Here is a 21,608-nt window from a genome sequence, read left to right on the forward strand (position 1 = left end):
CTCCTATTGCATTTCCCAGATCATAGAGCCCCGCCGGCACACGTTCGGTAAATAAAGACTTTCATGGTTGAAAATAACCACAGTAATAAGCAAATAGAGTATGAAAAGTAGCAGGTAGAGATGTTTAGTTCATGGTCAAAGTGGAATTATTTTTTGTGTTTTATGATAGGCATGGATAGGGATTTAGAGCCATCGTATTTTTCTCTTTTTGACTGAATGTGATCATAGAAAATGATCAGTTGCCAAATCATAGAAAAATGTGCCGTTGATTGTCGTTGGACGCTATCGGTCCCAACGGACCGCAGGGCGACCCAATGTCATAAGTGGCACTATTGCCATCTAGTGGTCTGATTGTACTTCACAGCATTTCGCGGACCATGACCAGAAAATACTCCCAACGGGATAATAAGGATTAAGACTGAAATAGATACCTGAAATGGCAATTTACGCATTTATTTATCCCATCCTTATAAGAAAACAGACATGAGCAAACAGCCACACAGACCAAATTGACTTTAAGGAAGACAGGTGGACAATTAAGACCCTGAATGCGATCAATGTGGTAAACAGAGAAAAAAAAGACAAGAAATCAATGTTTCTTTACAATGGACCACTCCCAATATCAAAGTGAGGCATGGCGAGAGTGGCGATATTGACAGAGCTGTGACCCCTGGGAGAACTGCGACACGCAAAGGTTTGCCGTCCTGCGATGTACAGACGGTGGACAGTGGGATAAAGACACGAACATCAAAAATAAATTAGTGTAGTTGTGACTGTGCATAAACTAGGAAATCCCCTGGAGCTAAAAAGCTGATGTCACTGCTACTGTATGTTCTCTGCATTAATATGGTGTGTGTGTGTCCGTGTTTCCAGTCATGAAATGAGCCAAACTCCACTTAGTAAAACACCTTTCCAGCTGTAAGGTGTAGCAGTATATCGATGAGCCCCCAACATATCAATACCACCCAATGATACCCCTCCCACAGCCATCGTCCAGACATTTAGTTCTCATTTGCAGATCCTCTGCAGTCTTTTTCGGTGACGCTCTTGCTCAGAAGAGACCGAATCGGCTACACAAGGTTTTGTCGAATGCGGGTTTGTTTAGAAGCACAACAATGATATTGCCGATTAAAGGTCAGTGCAACACTTGACCTTCGACCTTGAGCACGCACAGGAGTACAAGGTCTTCTGTTCTTGGGGACTAAGGTGAGCTGGCGACACAGCAGCGGCGGCTAGCTCTCTGACACAGCGCCGAACACGTATGCAGGAGCGCTGCGGCGCGTCCTACCCGACACAGAACAGCTCGCTAGCCGTAGGAGCTACATCTTCAACTGCTTTTGAAGAGCGAGCCAACAGATAGATGGAATGGTAGGTGTATTTGTAAATGTTTTACATTAACCATCCCGTCTTTTACGCATCTTCTTTCCAAATCATTTGAATATTTGACCCTAAACACACGGTACACCCGGGGAGGTAATCACTGCCGCCGTTCTTGCCTATCCGCTTCGAGCAGTTGGTCCTTGTGTTGTCTGCAGAGCAAGCTAGCTAAAACAAGACTCCTTTCACCCAATCCCCCCGGCCACCATCACTTGCTACCACTCACTCAACCTCTCACTATCTGATACTCTCTGATCGATCTCTCTCTCTCTCCCTCTCCCTCTCCCTCTCTCCCTCTCTCTCTCTCTCTCTCTCTCTCTCTCTCTCTCTCTCTCTCTCTCTCTCTCTCTCTCTCTCTCTCTCTCTCTTCTCTCTGGTGATCGGGAGGGTGCAAGTGAGTGGCTGGTGTCAGTGGTGGGGCTGGGTCTCAGGTCGTCGGTATGAAGCAGTGGGTCTGGGGGGGGAGGCAGGGAGAGAGGGAGGGAGGGAGGCAGCGGTGCTCTCAGCTGAGCAGCTCTGGAACCAGGCCCAGCCGGCGCAGGACGTCCTCGGGCATGCAGAGCACGGGGTTGACGGGCTTCACCTGCTCCTCCCCCAGCAGGGAGAGGCCGGCCACGCCGAACAGCGTGTGGAAGGGGTCCACCTGGGGCACGACCGGCCCCGCAGAGGGTGGAGGAGGGGGTGGAGGAGGTGGAGACAGAGAGGGACGGGAGGAGGAGGTGGAGACAGAGAGGGACGGGAGGAGGAGGTGGAGGGAGGAGGAGGAGGTGGAGACAGAGAGGGACGGGAGGAGGAGGTGGAGGAGGAGGGTGGGGGCAGAGAGGGACAGTCAGAGGGTGGAGGAGGTGGAGACAGAGAGGGACGGGAGGAGGAGGTGGAGACAGAGAGAGACGAGAGGAGGGTGGAGACAGAGAGAGACAGTCAGAGGGTGGAGGGAGGAGGAGGAGGAGGTGGAAACAGAGAGGGACGGGAGGAGGAGGTGGAGGAGGAGGGTGGGGGCAGAGAGGGACAGTCAGAGGGTGGAGGAGGTGGAGACAGAGAGGGATTGGAGGAGGAGGTGGAGACAGAGAGAGACAGTCGGAGGGTGGAGGGAGGAGGTGGAGACAGAGAGAGACAGTCAGAGGGTGGAGGGAGGAGGTGGAGACACAGAGAGACAGTCGGAGGGAGGAGGTGGAGGAAGTGGAGACAGAGAGACAGTCGGAGGGTGGAGGGAGGAGGTGGAGACAGAGAGAGACAAAAAGAGAAACGTGTTTATTTGTACTATGCTCTTGAACATCAAAGAATTCGTTACAGACACAATTTAAACAAACAAACCCAGGAAAATGGGCTGAGGGACGGAAATCGTACAAACAATCCAATTAACTGTAAAGAGGAGCGTTGGGATGATTTAAAACAGGGAAACTTGAGGATTGCTCTGGGAAAAGCAAACACAATTAGACGTATATAATTAAAGAAACTCTTGTAGATACCAGATACATTTCTGGCCTGTTTCTCTAGAAACTTGGCATTAGGAAAGGTAAAACCCCGAAAAAGGTTAGTTTGTTTTGCTGTAGCACACGGACTCACCATGTCCCCTGGTCGGTCGGCGAAGCCCCCGGTCTCCTCATCCTGGCAGGCCAGGATGAAGGCCCGCAGCTTGGCCTTGTCGATCCAGTGGATCCTACCGATGATCTTCAGAGAGGCCAGCACCCACCAGGAGTAACACACGTCTGGAAGCTGGAACAGAGGAACCACAGAGAGGGTCAGGGGAACCACAGAGAGAGGGACAGGGGAACCACAAAGAGAGGGTCAGAGGAACCAGAGAGAGGGACAGAGGAACCACAGAGAGAGGGACAGGGGAACCACAGAGAGGGTCAGGGGAACCACAGAGAGAGGGACAGGGGAACCAGAGAGAGAGGGACAGGGGAACCACAGAGAGAGGGACAGGGGAACCACAGAGAGAGGGACAGGGGAACCAGAGAGAGAGGGACAGGGGAACCAGAGAGAGAGGGACAGGGGAACCAGAGAGAGAGGGACAGGGGAACCAGAGAGAGAGGGACAGGGGAACCAGAGAGAGGGACAGGGGAACCACAGAGAGAGGGACAGGGGAACCAGAGAGAGAGGGACAGGGGAACCACAGAGAGAGGGACAGGGGAACCAGAGAGAGAGGGACAGGGGAACCAGAGAGAGAGGGACAGGGGAACCACAGAGAGGGACAGGGGAACCAGAGAGAGAGGGACAGGGGAACCACAGAGAGGGACAGGGGAACCACAGAGAGGGACAGGGGAACCACAGAGAGAGGGTCAGAGGAACCAGAGAGAGAGGGGGGTCAGAGGAACCACAGAGAGGGTCAGAGGAACCACAAAGAGGGTCAGAGGAACCAGAGAGAGAGGGTCAGAGGAACCACAGATAAGGTCAGAGGAACCACAGAGAGGGTCAGAGGAACCACAGATAAGGTCAGAGGAACCACAGAGAGGGTCAGAGGAACCACAGATAAGGTCAGAGGAACCACAGAGAGGGTCAGAGGAACCATAGATAAGGTCAGAGGAACCACAGAGAGGGTCAGAGGAACCATAGATAAGGTCAGAGGAACCACAGAGAGGGTTGCTTTTTCCCCATTGAGCGTTCATTACAGGCTTTCTAAATCAGGCTTTCTATATACATTATGTGTTTGGCGTTCTAACCCAGCCGTTTCGTTTAGTGGTTTATTAATCTGACGCGTCGTTCAAGGACTACGGTCAGAATGTTAAAAGTGTTAAATGCCGTCACTGAGCCCTGCGCTCAGACGTGGTGACGACGAGAGGACCTCCGCTCCACCGCTGCGTCCGCTCGGATGAGACCCACCTTCTCTGGCCGGCCGTTGAGCCCCCCCGACGGAAGCTGCCTCTCGCAGAGCCACCAGCCCAGCAGGTCGGCGTTGAGCCGGTGCAGCTGGCCCGTCAGCGACAGGAAGCCCGTGCAGCAGTAGATCTGCCGGAGGGGGAAGGAGACAGGAAGGACGGAGCACAGATTTGAATTACGAAGAATTAGGGAAAAGGCTGTCTCTCTCTTAAATGTAAACTGTGTGTTTATATGTTACAATAATTAGGGGCACGTGATACAAAAATAATACAATAAGAAAGACACTATAAAACATCACGGAAGGGACGGCAGTGTTGGTAAAAGAAACAGTTAATTAAAGTTAAAGAGTCCCCCACGTTTTAGGAGAGCTTTTGTTTGACCAAGAATACATCAACAGATGTCGATTTTGCATCATTTCTTTCTCAAGCCCTCACTTAAAATACGTTTCCCCCACAAGAGGGCGCAATTCTCTTAATGCTTTTGGCATAGCCCTTATCCAGTATGGAAGGGGAAAACCAAGAGGTGATTGATGTTTTAAAGGTCCCATCACATGCCATCATGGGTGAGTGGGATTAGCTGTTATGAGCCGATTTGAAAATCTCCCCCATATGACATCACAGGTGGGCGTGTCCACCTAGATGTGTGACGGATAGATGAGCAACGTTTGCTACAGTCCACTGGGTAGGCTGGTAGACTGATCTATCGGCTAATCACACTCACACCTGGTGGCATGTCATGGGACCTTTAATTTTTCTGAACCTGGGGAACGTACCTGGCCGGCATGAGACTCAGAGCCGGGTCTGCAGCCGAACCCACCGTCAAAGTTCATGCAGGACAAGACGAACTCCACCGCCTTGTCCACGTCGATGGCGTCCATCTTCCCCTGTGACGACAGAACCAACACATCTCTCTAACACGTCCACTGTGACACCAGAACCAACTCATCTCTCTAACACGTCCACTGTGACAACACACAAGCTATTACCCAAGAATAACCAAATCGATTATTAGGTTTATGTTTAAGATAAAGTATTTTTTAAATAATTGCGTAGACGATTATACAACTTTATGACACGGATCTTCGCAATGCCGTGGAACGCTCCGTTCACTTGCATGGGCCCTTCATAACTTCAGCCGGTGAATTATATGTGATAATTCACCGCTGCTAAGTATAATGGACCGCTGTCAAGGGAAACAAAGGACTTTTTGCCTCTAATGACCTCTTTGGTATCGCTCCGCAAGTAGTCCGGTAACTTGTCAACCCCAGCGTCTTTGGTTGCTAAGCGACGTCAACGTCTTCGCCGGACTATTTCTCTGCTGATCAACACTACGAATGCTGGTAACAAATAAATTGTAAAAAGACACTGTTTGAAGTTATTTTTTCTTTTTGGCAAGTAGCCGTGTAATAAGCAGGATAATGTATAGAACGTCGCCGGTCATTATCAAAAATTATTTTCCCAATAATGACCGGCGTTGTATACGTTATCCCTTACATACATACCAGCAGGGCGAGTGTGGCGACAGCGCAGAAGGAAAACCGCGTGTCGATTTCTCCTGTGGAGACAGAAGGCAGAGGAATGAAGCAACATCATGCCAGGGACCGAATAATGTGCAAAGGGAATGTCTTCAAACAAAGCCTTGGACACAGAACACCAAGATTCCACAACAGAGATGGCATTCGTTTCTTCTGGAAGTCAAGGGCTGACAGCCTGGCTAGTATTAACGTTCCCTTCTGTTGATTGATTTTTGGAAAAATGGTTGATTTGCAGTTATTATAAGACCGGAACCCTGAGTGGTTGTTCCTATATGGGGGAATCAACTAAAATCCAGAAGAAGAAGGATCCTTACTCACCCCATTTGTCCCCAGCGAACGAGCCATCTTCCTGCTGCAAGGCTTTAATGTACTCCACCACCTTATCCACATCAAGAGCCTGAACGTTGTCATACAACGATAGGATCTGAGGGACAGGAATCAAACATGTGTTCTTAATCATTTGAAAACAAACCAAACACAACAATTAAACTTAAACTAAACAATCACAATGTATATATACTTTTTATCTTTGCATCAAGAGTAAACATAGAGCGATATAAGCTGCTGCACTCTGTATAGACCACGTCCTAACCATGTTGGAACCTCTGATAGTAAGATATAAACACACGTCGCTACAGAGTTTCACTCTGTTATCGCTGCACATGGTTGGCGATGAAACTGCACTTGTAGTTTAGTACCCACTGTACTATAGCAATTGTCTTTTGGAATAACAGACCGATAGTTTGTTGATATGGTGCACAACACCCATTTAAGTTCACTTATTTTGGTTTTAACCAATACATCCACAGTCCGGCCATGTTTGCAGCTCAAGACATGGACGTCGGTAAAGTAAGACTAGTCAAAAAAACGAAATTGTTACATAGAAGTCCTTTCACGCCCACTGAACATAGAATTGATATCGGAGACCAAAATGACTTGATTAGCTATGTAGTTGGCATTATTGTTAATATATTATTGTGTCTTGTTTAGTTTTGTAGTATTTATTATTCTAACCTGCCCAGGGACTACAGGTGGAAAATAGCAATTAGCTAAAATCTGGTGCAGTGCGTCTCTCCTTGTTCTAAACACGGTCAATCTTTCTTTGCACATTGTCCCTGTTTAAATTGACATTACATTGCATTAGAATGTATCGTTTTTGAGAGGTCCTTTGACTAATGGCAGCCTCCTCACCTGCACCGCGCTGAGGGTGTAGAGTAGATGCGGATCGTGTCCGATGCTCGCACTGATGCCTCCACACTCGTGCTGGCAGGATTTGATGAACTCCGTGATCTCCTCGCAGTTCATCCTCGGGAGCTGGCTCATGAGGTCCATCACGGTCAGACCCCAGTAGATGCCGCTCATCCTCAGGTATTCTGATAACGTGTACTCCTAGGGAAACAACACCCAACACGAACCCAATGTTAAACAGATACATTTAAATCCTTCATAGATTATAATTAAAAATAAATCCAAACTTACGTAGTCATCTTTTTTAGAACCATATGCTGCTATATAGTCGGCATGTTTGTCCAATAAGAGCGCGTTGGGGGCATCATCCTTGATGACCACATCTTTTATTTGGGTACCCTGGAATTAAGAGCCGAACATATCACACACTCTGAACGATGTTTCGTTGACGTGATGAGTTACAGTTTAGGGCGTCGAGATTAGAAATTATGTTAAATAAATTGCATCGTTGGAGTAGAAAACAGGTGTTGCCCTGTTGGCAATTTTATAGCTATAAATTAAATGTTACACGAAGCTATGCGGCTAATACAGGGTTAGAAGTCCTGTAGAATGAACTAATATCGCCCCAGCAGTTGGAATTATTGAAAGTATAAACACAGACATTACGGAATGTATGTACAATACACCTCTACAATAAGTAATAGCAAGAATGTATCGGTTTTAAAACAGCAAGCTAGTTACCATTCTGGATTTATCGCATGACCATGCGTCGCACCTTTACGACGTCACGCCACCAGATCAGCTGGCTGTCAGCGGTTGTTTTTTTTTCGGAAGTCAAAACTAATCGTCGCTGTGCATTTAATGAAATCATGTTCACTAATGCACTTAGTATTTCCTTTCTTAATCTTAAGATTACGTCCATTGGGGCTGTACGAGAGATCCCTAAATTTTAGGAATTGAAAATGTATTTATATTTAACTGCCCATCTCAGTTCGTGATCAAATGTATCGGCAATCCATTCAAAGTAAACAATAGTTAAAACCATAGTTGTCATATTTTACATTTATTACAATCCCAACAGACCTCATGGACAACAGAAGAAAGTAGTTGAAAAGAAAATGACACGGAAAGAGAATGTCAAAGTTATTTTGTATGTATGCTAAATCTAATATACGTCATTGGATTCATCAGGTTAGCATTCTGAAGTACCACAGGTGTGTACACACTCAGCTTTCCACCTGGACACGCTAAACATTTATTTTCGCTGTGATCGGTATGAAAGTACAATGAAAGGCCATACTTGATATCGTCTAAGATGATGATAAGTACAAGACATTACAATTTGTCTGACGTTAAGGCAACAAATGTTTTGATTTGTATCCAAGCAGTATTATCCAAGAGTGATTTCTATTAAATATATCAAAAAATATAATACAAGCAAGGAGGGTATTTCGATGATGCATAGTCCAATGGTTTAAAACGTTCACTTCTTGTACTTCCCAAGGTGTTCACGGGCGATGATGAGTCTCTGGATTTGAGCCGTCCCTTCATAGATCTACAAAAAGAGGAACAATAGTTAATAATAGTACATTTGATGAGGTTTCTCATCCACTTCCTTTAATACTCTCAGCCAGTGGTGTTCCATCTGTTTTCCCCCCCCGATATTATGTGAAACACACACACACACACACACACACACACACACACACACACACACACACACACACACACACACACACACACACACACACACACACACACACACACACACACCTGGTAGATCTTAGCGTCCCGCATCAGTTTCTCCGCGGGGTAGTCGCTGTTGAAGCCGTTGCCGCCGAAGACCTGGACGGCGTCGCTGGCCACCTGGTTGGCGATGTCCCCGGCGTACGCCTTGGCGATGGAGGCGAAGTACGTGTTCCTGCGACCCATGTCCACCTCCCAGGCCGAGCGCTGGTAGGCCATGCGGGCCAGCTCCACCTTCAGCGCCATCTCGGCCAGGAGGAAGGACACCGCCTGGTGCTGGGGGGAGGAAGACGAGGGCAGATGAAGGATCGATTCAAATTTTTTGATATTCATAAATCGACAGCAATCTTTGCAGATGGATTGGGCCTAAAGTTATTGGGTTCCACGTTCACAAAAAGCAACGACCCCGCAGACGCTTCGACGCAGTCGTGAACCTGTTTTGGTTCTGCGTCAGGTTTTAGTGGGTGGACCAATCACAGCCCTCGCTGCTGCGTCGCCTCGACGGAAGGTTACGATTTCTGGGAGGCGCACGTCAAGCCGCTCGCGGCGGACGCAAGGAGGGTCCGTGACCCCCTTGCATTGCATGAACGTGGGACCATAACCAGCCCTTAAGGACCGTCGTTACCATGAATAACACTGTGGGATTTTGTTACTGACCTCAGCGATGACTACGCCAAACGCTTTCCTCTCCAGGGAGTAGTTGGTGGCCTCGTCCAGGGCTCTCTGGGCCAAGCCGGTGGCTCCGGCAGCCACCTGCAGCACAGCGATGAACCCTGAATGACTGCCAGTGTGGACGGCTACCGACATAGTACCACTGTTCAAGATACCTTAACGTGCTAGGTTGTATATGTTTGGTTTCTAGTATGTTTGCTAAATGACTTACAAAGTCCACCTGCATGTGCTAGTGCTTGCACTTTCAATGTCTTGTGAATTATATAACCATAGACATTTTTGAAACACAAATGGATGTCAGCCAAGTAGGATGATTGCTACTAAAAATGCATGCGATACATCACTGTTGAACATCACAACATCAAAAACAGGGGGCTTCTGTTTTATGACAATCCGTCTAAAGAATCTTAAAGGATCCTGCGGTGTCAGAAGGATTGTATGGGGGTACAAGGATCACTGTTGGGGTTCTTCCCTCCCAGCTAGTGGAGACTTACGGGGGGTCGGGTCTTGTCGAAAGCCCCCATGGCGATCTTGAAGCCGGCTCCCTCTCCAATGAGGACGTTCTCCTTGGGTATCCGCACGTCTTCAAAGGTGATGCCCCTGGTGTCAGAGCACCTCTGGCCCATGTTCAACTCCTGCACAGACACAGAGGTTGACATCAGGGTGAGGAGGGTGAGTAGAAACACTTAAAAAAAAAAAAGGTAACGTTTAACTTCGCAGTGGCCTCAGGAGCCAGGTCCCGTTTATATCTCCAGCTTTGCACATGGTTTTTAAATTGTATGTATACGTTAGATAAAACATCATTTCTGGACTTTCAATCTTGACAATACATCATTCATAGGATTTGGACGTTTCTGGACTGAAAACTAAATTTCCTGTTTCTTTAACCTGCTGCACAAGATTTGAACAGATACATTTCATGATCAACGCTAACCAGTTGAACTGGACCCTTGAAAAATGATATGACTCCAGCCTACTCACAAGCAAGGTCAATTGTAAAATGTACCCATGTTCAAACTCTTTGCACCAACGTTGGGAAAAGGATCCATGAAAAGCGATAGTACTTATACAATACACAGTATTGCCTTAATATTAACCGGGCCATGTGCTACTTTCGGGGCAAAGTGTAAAACTAGTGGACCCTTCAAAATGGTGAACTGGTTGGGGTGATGGTAAACAAGGCTGTAGACACTGCCAGGAGCGGTTCTCACCTTCCGGCCGATCTGGATTCCTGGGGTGTCTGCGTCGACGATGAAGCCAGTGAACGCCTTGCTGGTCGGACATTTGGGGTCCACACTGGTCCGCGCCAGGAGGAAGTACCTGAGATGGGACGACACATTTTAGAGGTCGCTACTAGATTGCCACTTCCCACACCTGAACCGTATCCGGTCTCGGCGGCTACGCACCAGTTAGCTTTCCCTCCGTTGGTGATCCACATCTTCTGGCCGTTGACGACGTACTCGTCCCCGGTCTTCACGGCGCGGGTCTTGAGGCCGGCGACGTCGGAGCCAGCCCCTGGCTCGGTCACACAGTAGGCCTGCCAGGATACACACGGGGCATTCAAGGTCAAGTACATTTTTCACATCTTTATCTCATGTTTGATGCAAGAATCCCAGTAACACGGGATTGTTCAAATCACAAATGTGTATAGGACATATTAAGCCTGATATTGTATCAACGCTGATTATCCTACTGACATATGATTGTAGTCATTCGGCTTTTGATACTTTTGTTTATTTTTATGTACCTGACCTCATTTATCTTTGGAGTAGATGTCAGGAGAAAACAAAAGACCATAAAAAAAGGGTTGAGGACGTTTTTGATTACACGGTCAATGCCGTACTTACACACATGAGGGGCTCCTCGGTCATTCGCCCCAAGTATTTCTTCTTCTGGGCTTCATTGCCAGCGATAATAACGGGCATTTGCTGTACACAAAAAAACAAAAAGGTTGTTACCAGGTTTTCTTTTTTAACAACAGTATCATCTGATAGACTACAACACACAACATAAAATATCATGCAATACAGGTCTTGAGAAAAAAGGTAAAAGGTCTATAAACAAGATGATCTAAATTTACAAAATAAAAGTAATGCATTCAATGTCAGGCCAGATGATATGGACAAACAGACACAAGCACACGTAATGGGTGACACCGATGACCTTGAAGAAATGGTACTCACACCCAGGGAGTTGGCCTCGATGGCGGTCTGGACTCCTGTGCAGCCATAGGCCAGCTCCTCGGTGATCAGGCAGGCGTCGAAAATGGACAAGCCCATTCCACCTGAACACAAGGCAAGGCAAAAGGCGTTCCTACACATATAGTGAGTTGTAAAGAAAATACAAATTGAAAGAAACAATAAAATAAAATACAGAAGGACTGCATACCGTAGTCTTCTCCAATGTGAGAGTTCATCAGACCGAGTTCCCATGCTCTGGTGATAACGGGGACGGGATACTGTACAGAGAGAAGACAAGATGTACAGAATAAAACAATTGGAGGCAAACAATTAATGAAAGCTCTGCACTCACACCAATGTGAACCTAGGATTAAAAAAATAATGACTCACTTCACCACTTCTGTCATAAGCGGCTGCAACGGGAACGATTTCCTCACGGGCAAACCTCCTGGCCAGCTCCTGGAATTCCTTCTGCTGCTCGGTCAGCTCTGTTGGCATAGGGAATGTGTTGGGCAATCGGTGTGCGTCCTCACATGATATTATGAACCTCATCTCAAGGTGAGTTTACGTATAACCCCGACTGCCACATACCAAAGGAAAAACCAAGGGATGCTTTTGGGGCGACATTCACGCTTGCGGCTGCATGCGTTGACTGGAGCCGGAGTCCAGTTTGCACACCAGCTCGAAGTGCCTGGAGATCAATCAGACGAATAGGTTAACATTATCATAGCATTGTCTTCACAGGGTCCTACAGAGGACATAGTGCCATTATATGTTAGACCCATTGGTTCAAGTTTGTTCAAGATAGCAAAAGACTTGGAAGACTTGAACTTGAAAAGCTTAACTTGCTGAAAACCAAATGCAACTCAGGTGTCGCCAGGAAAGATGTTCAAAGTAGAATAAACTAGCATTGCAATAACTTATCTCAACAAAAACATGTAACATTGCATTATACACCATATTAATGACTGTAAAATGCCTTAGTGTTCCCAGCCTTTTGTGTTCCTCATATATATGATAACTATATGAGATGTGTATATAACACATTGACACAGATCAGTAATTTGACAATAGGTATGTAGACCTGAACAAACATGTTCATAGCATTAGTTGTCTGGTATATATATATATATATATATGGTACAAGAGAAAACCCTTCAGTGGAGAAACGTATAAGGGTATTTCAATTGTTACAAAACGGGTCAATTAATCAGCTACTTAAAGGAAATCAACCCCGTTTTCCTCGTCAAAACAACATATACACAGTTGCGTTATACGACAGGTAGTAGGCATAGGATTTATCATGAAAAATACATAAGAATAATAATCCATATCCGCTGTACACAACAAAGTGCATGTTGTACAATACCATGACATTACGTTAGCCTCGATAGCACAAGCTAGCAGCGCAGAAGGAAGTCCGCCTTAGAAAAACTCACTAGACTAGTCACATATCCGAGTCATTAGTGTGGCGTTGGTCCTTGCGAAAAGGATTGCATTTACCTTGTGGAAGAACATTATTTTGATTGATCCAGAAAGAGTTTGACGTTCGGACAATACCCTTGCCTATAAAACCTCTAACTACTAAACAACCCTCGCTTCACACCAGCCAATCAGAACCATGCCCCCCCCTCGACGGTTCCAGCCCTGCTGGAAGGAGAGGACCTTTGCTCTACTTTCTTACCTAACACGAAATGTTCTGTCATGGAAAAGAGATGATAGATTCTAATTCGTAAAGTGACATTTAAAGAAAGTCACCAATTATCAGGGGGGGTGATTTATTTACTTGCCAATATTTGCAGTTTTATGGAACGGAAATTCCAGAATTAACTTTAATTTGGCATTAATGATCGAAATGAACGTGACAATGAAACATTGAGAGTGAAGGCTGTCAATTTGGTTATTTTTCAATTTACAGGATAGATCGGATATGGACATTCATTCCTGGTTACGCGGCGTTTGGAGGGCTGACGCCCACACGTTCCCCCACATCCACGTGTGCAAGGTCCAGCCACGGAGTCCAACGCTTTGCGGCAGTTCTGAGTTCTGAGTTCCAATTTTAGTCTTGTAGGAAAAGGTAGAGTTGGCATTGTACACGATATAACCAAACAATTTTACAAATACTAATGGAAGCACAGCGTGTCCTTATTCAAAGGTCTGGAAGTGAACATTGAAATTAGATTCAGTACAATTACATTTTTAATGAAAACGGTGCCTTTTCAATGAGTTAGGCAAATGCTGAAAAGTTTCATAGGCAAGAGTATTAAATTCAGCAGCTACTGCCCATACAAGCAGCATGTTTGACCTGCAGGGAGTCAAGTTCTTAATGTTTATTCTCTAGGATTCAGTTGTCAAGTGTTTGAGTCGCAGTTGTATTAATTCCTTATCCTTCAATAACCTTCATTGCAAGGTCATATTCCAAATCCATGTTTCCAATGTGAAAATATAAAGCCTCAAAGTTTTGCAATTGTCGTCTTCCGTGATCAATAATCAGTGCTTCAAAAGCCTCAAATCTAGATTAAATGCTTAAACCAAAAGTGAGAATGAACAATTTAGGCTGTCCATATGGCAAACTAGTAGAATTTCAAAGTCCAGCCACATAGTCAACCATGCATCAAGACGAAGGACAAAACCAGAAAATGTAGTGGAAAGTTGATTTATTTTTTTTTATTAATGTTCTCTGCATCCATTTCCACAGGTATCTCAAGCTCTTCATTGTACTCTTCTGGGCCCTTGCAGAACTTTCTGGATCTTGAAGTGTTCAAGAGCTCTTCATGTGGAGACTGCAGGAGATGGACAAGAATAAAGTGAGGTTCTGAGGCCAAACACTTCATGACTACCTCTAGCGTGTTCTAAAATGTTTTAAATTTATCACATGGCCTTCCTCAGAGTCACAAATATCATCACATGCATTCAGTAGCAGAACTGGACAATGTTATCCTCACTGAAAGGCAAAGTTTAGATGTGGGCTCTAACCTCAAATATTCAATATAAAAAAACAAAAATCGTGTTGAAATCCTCACCAGCTTTGCATCCAGCAGGGCTGGCAAACCAAGCCTCATTCAACGGCACGACTGGAAGACCAGGGTTTTGGTTCTCACCGGCTTCCTGCTGGAGGCATCGTGGAGCACATGGTGCATCCTGCGTGTGGCGCCTGTAAAACGGCATCAGCATTATTAGGAAGATGTACATGCAGTCTTCGGGAAAATGCTTGTACATAATGTTTCTCAGAGTCACATTATCGTCACTTGCATTCAGTAGCAGAACTGGACATGGTTATCGTCATTGAAAGTGATGTAAATAGAATCCACAATTTTTAAAAAATGACAAAATGGAGGAAAACTAAAATTTACATCTAAAAATAAAATCTTACCTTAAGAGACATTGTCACCATCCATGCACAGGTCCTTCCATTGGACCATCACCGTGTGGCTAAGGCAAGTTCCAACCTGTTAAAAAGAAAGTCTGATTAATTGACTAGTCCCTGATATTTGCATCTACTTGTACTGTATTGGCAACACCAATATGTACTGCAGCGTGTCAGAGTAACTATGACAAGAGCCCTGGCATCGGCAAGTTAAAAGACTTGGACCAAAACGGCCAAATAAAAACCTACCTAAGGTAAGGGTTTCATCACCCACGCAATTGACTAACACCGTCACTGGGGTTAACGTACCTTTGCTGGAGCGCACCCATCCTTTCACACCCATCTTGGTGGGTTATGGCAGTTGTCCACAGAGATGCCTACACACAGAGACATGAAGTTTTGCAATAGTTAGTGTCATTTCACATATCAAAACAGATTAGATTCTTCTGCTTAATTCTCCATTTGTTCTTGGCCTTCGAAAGGGATAAGCCATTATGTGACCCAGACCTTCTGCAAACCAAGGTTCTTCTAGCACTGAGGATGTTTGGAAAGCCAATGAAGGTGGCATACCAGTTTAAATGGACAGTGCAGAATTAAATCAACCTAGTATACAACTCGAATAGATTCAATAATACTCAAGACCATATATAGTGGACATTTTAGATTTGTCTCAGCCACAGTACATTTACCATTATTAGACAAAGATGAACAGCCAAGACAAAATAGTAGCTATGGTAGAGATCAATAGCATACCCATGTGTTGCTGGTAGAGGACTCAGCTCAATCCTTAGGGTAGGGCTTTCGTTCCACCTGGGTTGGTGCCAATTGTCCGAGATCGCTGGTGGGAATAAGAACAGTACCATAGGTTAATTGGGACAGTAATTCACCTTCAAATTTAAGTATGCAAGACACGCTTGAGCAATCAGTTCTCCAAGGTAGTTATCCTCATAGCGAGCTCGGATTCCGCAAGAGAGTATCATCATATTGCTCAAACATTGTCGACAGCATGTAGCTTGCAAGCTCATTACATATATATTTTACAGACATCTTGCACCTCCCACCCATAGATGGCTTGCAGGAGAACACCACGTGTGAAACCTATCAGTCGTTTAATAAAATAAAAGTTACTCACGCCCAGGGATTGTTCCTCCAGGCCGGTGTGGACCCCGGTGCAGCCATAAGCCAGCGCCCCAGTCATCGGCAAGTTTGCGGGTTTCGACATTCCCATTCAACCTGAAAAGATGATTGGACAAAGGCATTACTTCACAGAAAAGAAGTCCGTCTGCCAAAAAGAATAAAGTAGTACACTTTGTATCTAGAATCGTGCAAAGAGGGACAATTCACTGGGGAAAATATCAATATACCGTGATAACTCAAATAATGAACAAAAGGGATGGTGCGAACAATCCTCATCATTTAATAAAATATTCATCTAGCGGGCATGTCATGAAGGACATCGAGCGGTTGCAGGCCGGGCCCGTTAGCACGCGGACCATTATAGGCAGTCACACGTGCACGGGCATTAGGCTAGCATGCTAATGTAGCAACACGTGGTAGTGACCCGGTTCGCAGCGTGGACGGACATGGGCTGTTCGCCCCACCTAATTTTCGTTTTTTCGGTAGCACTACATTGCAAAAGCGCGGATGGGTGCTCCCTGGATCAGAATATTAGGAACATGTATTTTCATTGTATTTCAATGAGCTGGGTTTGTCATCATTTCCAGGGAGTTAAGTACCAGTCTGTAGTGGATACCGACCATCAACTAAATGTCCGATTTTATCTCGTTTGTGCTGCAACTAATAATAGGCCTCGTCAGGAGCAGTCTCGAGAACACAATGTCTTCCCACATCACATCATTAACTTAAAACTCCATAAGTGAGTGGCCTAGTACCGCTTATACAATTGATCGATTACACATCTCCTTCAACCCATACATTAGAGAATCATGCAAGATTAAAAGTTGGTCATTCCCTGAATGAGGCTGCACGAGTGCAATCCTTATATAGTAACGAATGTAACATCGTATAAAATAACATCGCCATACAGCTTACCGTAGTCGTTTTCGGGAGGAATCGGCTGAGATCTTCACTTTCTGGTTGTTCTTGCAATGAAAGCAGTTATTAGCAATGTACCAATATTTATAAGCTAGTGTACAATTTTACCATGAAGAAGTGAATGAGATCGAGAAGTGGGTTCTATGGTTATTTATACTTCCATGGTTGCGGAGGGCGTCAGCGCTCATTGGTTGTTCCAGCTCTTTGCATGTGATTGGCTTAGAGCGAGCCACTGGCATGAGGATGTAGGGGTAGTCCCTCCCTCTCGTGCAACTGGAAGTCCTCCCCTTACTCCAGCTACCTTCTCACAAGGGGGTTCTCGTGCCCCTTCCGGTAGAGCCCATGGGACCTATGAGATCGAAAAATATGAATGGGTTTCAATGGAGAGAAAGAAATTATTTTCTAGTCCCACTCTTTATATGCCCTGGATTACACATATGTTGTTTGTGGATTTAAATGATATTTTTTCACGCAAAGAAAAACTAAACATTTTCGTGAAGAAGTTTGATAATGTTAGGGTTTTTCCAAGGGGAGGATAAAAGCATCAAAAGAGGTGAAAACCATTATAAGTCGGGGCATGTTGAGAGTTGCAGTTAAGCCGATGGGGAGATTGTCCACGCCAGTCGCAGGGAGCGTGACGGCACATACGAGACGTGTAGTCTTTCTCATTGTGTTTTCTCTACAGCCTTTAACTGAACAATGGCACAATAAACGGTCAAACTCTTGACATGAAAAATTATCATTTAAATCCACAAAAACATATGTGTAATCCGGGGCATATAAAGACTGGGACCAGAAAATTATTTCTTTCTCTCGTGAGTGAGTTCGCCACTATAGCAATTGACTTGCCAATTATGTTTTTTCCATTCCAATGCATCAGAGCATTTATCGATATGAAAATGTATATAAAAAGGATACACGCATTTTATTTAACACATTGATCAAACAGACTAAGCTTATGTTTGTACTTGTTCTCAGTGCCATAGCCAGGGTTTAAAAATTAGTTTCGTCCAGATTTTAATTTTCTTATTTACTGCATTCGTGGACGAGCAAAATCCATACCAAAATGATAACTACAAACACAACCTAAGCTATACAGTACACAAACTTATCAACAATGAAACAGCAAAGATACTTTAAGTTAACATATTTTGTGTGCGTGTAATGTAAACGTAGTCAACTCCTGATTAAAGTTACATAACGCCGATTTGTATATAGGGGAGCGGGGTAAGTGCTTTAGTTGACCCAAATGTATTTTTATTTTTGTTTGTCAAAGTAAGCTTATATGGTTCAGGTTGAGCCACAACACTGAGAAGTCATATTTTCCCAGACCTGTCTGATGCATTATTCACAGGGGACTTCCTGAAATGAAGGTAGATGTTTGTCTTTTTACTTGCCTATAGGACATGAGTAAAAAATGTCTCATTTTAAGCAATTCCCGATGTAAAAAAAATATTAGGAAACACTTACTTCATAGCAGGCTACGGCATGCTTTTTCTGCATATGTTTATCTCTTGACGAGGTTTTAAATCTAAATAAATGTAAACAAAAGCCTGGATAGTATAATAGCCATGGCTGAACCCCATGAGACAGAACAAATGGCTTTGTCTTTATCTCCTTGTTTATCCAGATGCAACATGGCATATTGTCCTACAGATTAAGTTTTGGAATTAGTTTTACTTATGAAACAGATTTAATTTTCAGCATCCACCTGTTCTTAGCCTATAAAAGGAAGAAGTCCTTTTGTGACCCAGTCCTTCTGCAAACCAAGCTTGTATCAACACTGAGGATGTTTGGACAGCCAGCGAGTGCAGCATACCAGTATGAATGGCCAGTGCGTCCGAAAAACTCATCTGATATAAATCAATCCCCACATCTCTTGTTCTATTCAAGACCCCCAAGAAAGTGAAGACAGTACACCGCTTTGGGACGTTTGGATTTTATTTGACTTATCAAACGGCTGTACATCTATTTGCCTTTCTTGGCCTTGATCTTCCTCAGGTAGAACTCAAGCTCCTTGCCTTCCAGTACGTAGCCGTCAGCCCTGCCACACTGGCCGGGTCTGGAAGCAATGCAAGCTGTGGGAGAGGAACACCAACGTTTACTTACATGCAGATAACGTCAAGTACTCATCCAAGAAGATTCAAGGATGTAGTTAAGGTGTGCTAACATTGCTATCTCCGATGAACAGCAACGGGAATAAAAAAGAGCCACATGATTTAAAAGAACTTTGCAGATGTTTGTCTTACCAAGAAGTTTTCCCTGCTGGAACTGTTCCTCCAAGAGGGGATTGACTTTGCTGGTCTTTTTGCGCTCATCAATCTTCTTCTGAATCTTTTTGGACCTCTTCTTGTTCAGAATCTCTTCCTCCTCAGCGGTCTATAGGCGATGCACAAAAATTGAGATGTTGCAACGTAAAACACAAGTACCACTTCCAGCGCTCTTTAACAGTTTTAACTTTATCACAAGGCCTTCCTCAGGGTCACAAATGTCTTCAACCAAGCAGTAGCAGAACTGGAAAAGTTAAGTTAACATCACTGAAAGGCCACTTCTCACTGTGGGCTGAATCCACACTGCACATGTACAAATTATTTGTAGACAAATCAGTTTATCATCCTTACCAGCTTAGCTCCCTTCTTGCGTCCCATTGGAGTGGCGTAGTGAGCCTCATACCACTGCCTGAAGGGAAGACTGTCAACAAGGACAATGCAGTTCTTCACCAGGGTCTTGGTTCTCACCAGCTCGTTGTTGGAGGCGTTGTAGACCACATCTATAATCCTGGTCTTGCGTGTGCAGCCTAAAAACAGCAAACACCAAAACGTTTAACTGGATGTAGATGCGATTGCTGGGGACGTTTTTAGTACACATTCTTTCTCAGAGTCACATTATCGTCACTTGCATTCAGTAGCAGAACTGGACATGGTTATCGTCATTGAAAGAAATGTGGGCCTACATGTAGTAAATATTACAATTAATGGATCATTTATCACGTTTGAGATGGTCATTTACCATTAACCAAGATCTATGTGCAGCCAGCAGAAAACGCAATTAAGACAAAATATATAAACAGATCTTACATTCTGAGCCCCAAGCAAAGTTGCCAACGTCAAGCCTGAGAGCCCTGTATTTCTTGTTCCCACCACGGACCCTCACCGTGTGGATACGACGAGGTCCAATCTGTTCAAAGAATAAAGTAGCGTGGTCAACTTGTTGCAATTTCCATCAACAAGCACGCCTAACATGACATGCACGTGTCAGAGTAACTATGACGGAGTCCTAGCATCGGCAAGTACGATTTGAACCAAAACGGCCAAACAAATACAAACCTTAGGTCAGGTTTTCATCACCCACAGCATTAACAAACAGAAATCGCATCGGTGGGGCTGCATACCTTTGTGTTTGCGGGTGGGCGACCGAGCTCATACTTCCTTTTCTTGTGATAAGGCTTGCGTTTACCGCCGGTCTTGCGGCGTTTATGCCAGTTGTCCCTCGAGATACCTGGTGGAGACGAGGACACAAGTGGTTCATTTGGAGAACAGTTCCTATTCGTTTGATTCAAGCATGGAGCGCTTGAGCAATCAGTTCTCCAAGGTAGTTATCCTCATAGCGAGCTCGGATTCCGCAAGAGAGTATCATCATATTGCTCCAACGTACAGACAGCCTGCACATGGCAAAAACACCTGGCTTTTAACAAATACCTACTCAACTGGTATAGACTAGGTCAAGCATTACCCGCCAACCATCAAGAAAAACGTTTTTGGGTCATGTGTACAGGCAATTACGTTCTTTGTCAATTACAATATCTGTATTTTACAATCTCACAACGGTGTTAGCTAGCCTACTAGTTAGCCTAGTGCTAGCATGAACTCAGTACTACTGCAATTCACATTGAAAATACAAACGGGTAAACGTTTAAGATATGCCCAGGGAACATTAAGAAAACATATGCACCCTGGAAGTACCTTAAGTCAATTAAATGAGAAGTCTACCGTGTTTTTAAAAACATCGTTCCGTATCAATTGCTATACAGCCCATGAGCGTAGCCATCTTGGTAGCCAAGTCAGCCATCCGTTTCCACAGATCTCAATTTAACCAAATACATCAAAATATGTATATAAATTTGGCCATCTCTATGATTAGATTGTATTAAGCAGGTATATTTCAGACTGTTAATGCCATAATAATGCTGTATAAAACCTGATGGACAAGGATTCTCTCTCCAACCCGAGCATGAAAACACGTACCCATTCTCAGGCGCCGGCTAGAAAGAGAACTCGCAAGGGCTCATGGGGAAGTTTGAAGCCATTTCTTCTCGCGAGAAAACCCATTACTTCCTGTTTTTTCGCAGGTAAACCTCGTTCATAGCGCCACCCAAAGGCACTTCATCAATGCACTACTGATTAATTTTCACATTTCTTAAACATTTGCCATACACATATCAAATTATTTTGGCTTATTTTCGAAATATTACTTTGCATACGCAGAAGTGAGTTGACTTATTATTGGCATTACATAAGTTATTATCAACCTGAACATTGGGTATATGCTGCAAGCCACTTATCTTTCTTATCTGCACATAACGTTCACCTGCTCTTGTGATGCCTCATGGATTCTAGTTTCCTTCCCACGCCCCGGTCAAGTTTACTTTACCCTGCTTCTCCTTCATTTT

The 21,608-nt window shown here is 44.7% G+C and overlaps 3 protein-coding genes and 1 long non-coding RNA gene across 4 annotated transcripts; all 4 read right to left on the reverse strand.

Moving 5' to 3' along the window:
- Nucleotides 1–444: 444 nt before the first annotated feature.
- Nucleotides 445–7,705, reverse strand: rabggtb (Rab geranylgeranyltransferase subunit beta). The gene is made up of 9 exons (XM_079750510.1): nucleotides 7,661–7,705; nucleotides 7,211–7,318; nucleotides 6,923–7,120; nucleotides 6,050–6,155; nucleotides 5,699–5,751; nucleotides 4,970–5,080; nucleotides 4,201–4,326; nucleotides 2,944–3,093; nucleotides 445–2,020 (listed from the first exon to the last, which is right to left on the reverse strand). Exons 1-9 carry the CDS (start codon nucleotides 7,661–7,663, stop codon nucleotides 1,880–1,882), a joined length of 996 nt encoding a protein of 331 aa, XP_079606636.1. The 5' UTR covers nucleotides 7,664–7,705; the 3' UTR covers nucleotides 445–1,879.
- A 261-nt stretch (nucleotides 7,706–7,966) lies between these two features.
- On the reverse strand, nucleotides 7,967–13,152 carry acadm (acyl-CoA dehydrogenase medium chain). Its single transcript, XM_079750678.1, has 12 exons — nucleotides 13,021–13,152; nucleotides 12,109–12,208; nucleotides 11,908–12,005; nucleotides 11,726–11,795; nucleotides 11,521–11,621; nucleotides 11,185–11,265; nucleotides 10,744–10,874; nucleotides 10,549–10,657; nucleotides 9,832–9,972; nucleotides 9,323–9,418; nucleotides 8,693–8,941; nucleotides 7,967–8,474 (listed from the first exon to the last, which is right to left on the reverse strand). The coding sequence occupies exons 1-12, from the start codon at nucleotides 13,033–13,035 to the stop codon at nucleotides 8,403–8,405; spliced, it is 1,263 nt and encodes a 420-aa protein (XP_079606804.1). The 5' UTR covers nucleotides 13,036–13,152; the 3' UTR covers nucleotides 7,967–8,402.
- Nucleotides 13,153–14,194: 1,042 nt separating this feature from the next.
- LOC307086390 lies at nucleotides 14,195–17,047 on the reverse strand. The gene is made up of 7 exons (XR_013812433.1): nucleotides 16,937–17,047; nucleotides 16,017–16,117; nucleotides 15,638–15,722; nucleotides 15,194–15,261; nucleotides 14,891–14,966; nucleotides 14,541–14,671; nucleotides 14,195–14,300 (listed from the first exon to the last, which is right to left on the reverse strand). It is a non-coding gene; the product is annotated as an uncharacterized lncRNA (long non-coding RNA).
- Nucleotides 17,048–18,862: 1,815 nt separating this feature from the next.
- On the reverse strand, nucleotides 18,863–21,234 carry rps8a (ribosomal protein S8a). The gene is made up of 6 exons (XM_079751678.1): nucleotides 21,184–21,234; nucleotides 20,331–20,437; nucleotides 20,017–20,116; nucleotides 19,561–19,736; nucleotides 19,189–19,318; nucleotides 18,863–19,017 (listed from the first exon to the last, which is right to left on the reverse strand). Exons 1-6 carry the CDS (start codon nucleotides 21,185–21,187, stop codon nucleotides 18,908–18,910), a joined length of 627 nt encoding a protein of 208 aa, XP_079607804.1. The 5' UTR covers nucleotides 21,188–21,234; the 3' UTR covers nucleotides 18,863–18,907.
- Between the last annotated feature and the right edge of the window lie 374 nt (nucleotides 21,235–21,608).

This window comes from Pollachius pollachius, assembly GCF_949987615.1.
Source record: "Pollachius pollachius genome assembly, chromosome: 14".
Taxonomy (NCBI): Eukaryota; Metazoa; Chordata; class Actinopteri; order Gadiformes; family Gadidae; genus Pollachius; species Pollachius pollachius.

Excerpts from the sequence above, each read along its gene's own strand:
- rps8a (XM_079751678.1), bottom strand. Across the intron at positions 20,117-20,330 it reads GCCCACCCGCAAACACAAAG|ATTGGACCTCGTCGTATCCA; the intron begins GTATGCAGCCCC and ends TTCTTTGAACAG. Across the intron at positions 19,319-19,560 it reads GCAAGAAGGGAGCTAAGCTG|ACCGCTGAGGAGGAAGAGAT; the intron begins GTAAGGATGATA and ends CATCGCCTATAG.
- rabggtb (XM_079750510.1), bottom strand. Across the intron at positions 6,156-6,922 it reads ACACCCTCAGCGCGGTGCAG|ATCCTATCGTTGTATGACAA; the intron begins GTGAGGAGGCTG and ends CCTGTCCCTCAG. Across the intron at positions 4,327-4,969 it reads CTGAGTCTCATGCCGGCCAG|ATCTACTGCTGCACGGGCTT; the intron begins GTACGTTCCCCA and ends CCCCTCCGGCAG.
- acadm (XM_079750678.1), bottom strand. Across the intron at positions 10,658-10,743 it reads AACGGAGGGAAAGCTAACTG|GTACTTCCTCCTGGCGCGGA; the intron begins GTGCGTAGCCGC and ends GTCCCATCTCAG. Across the intron at positions 8,475-8,692 it reads GGGACGCTAAGATCTACCAG|ATCTATGAAGGGACGGCTCA; the intron begins GTGTGTGTGTGT and ends CTCTTTTTGTAG.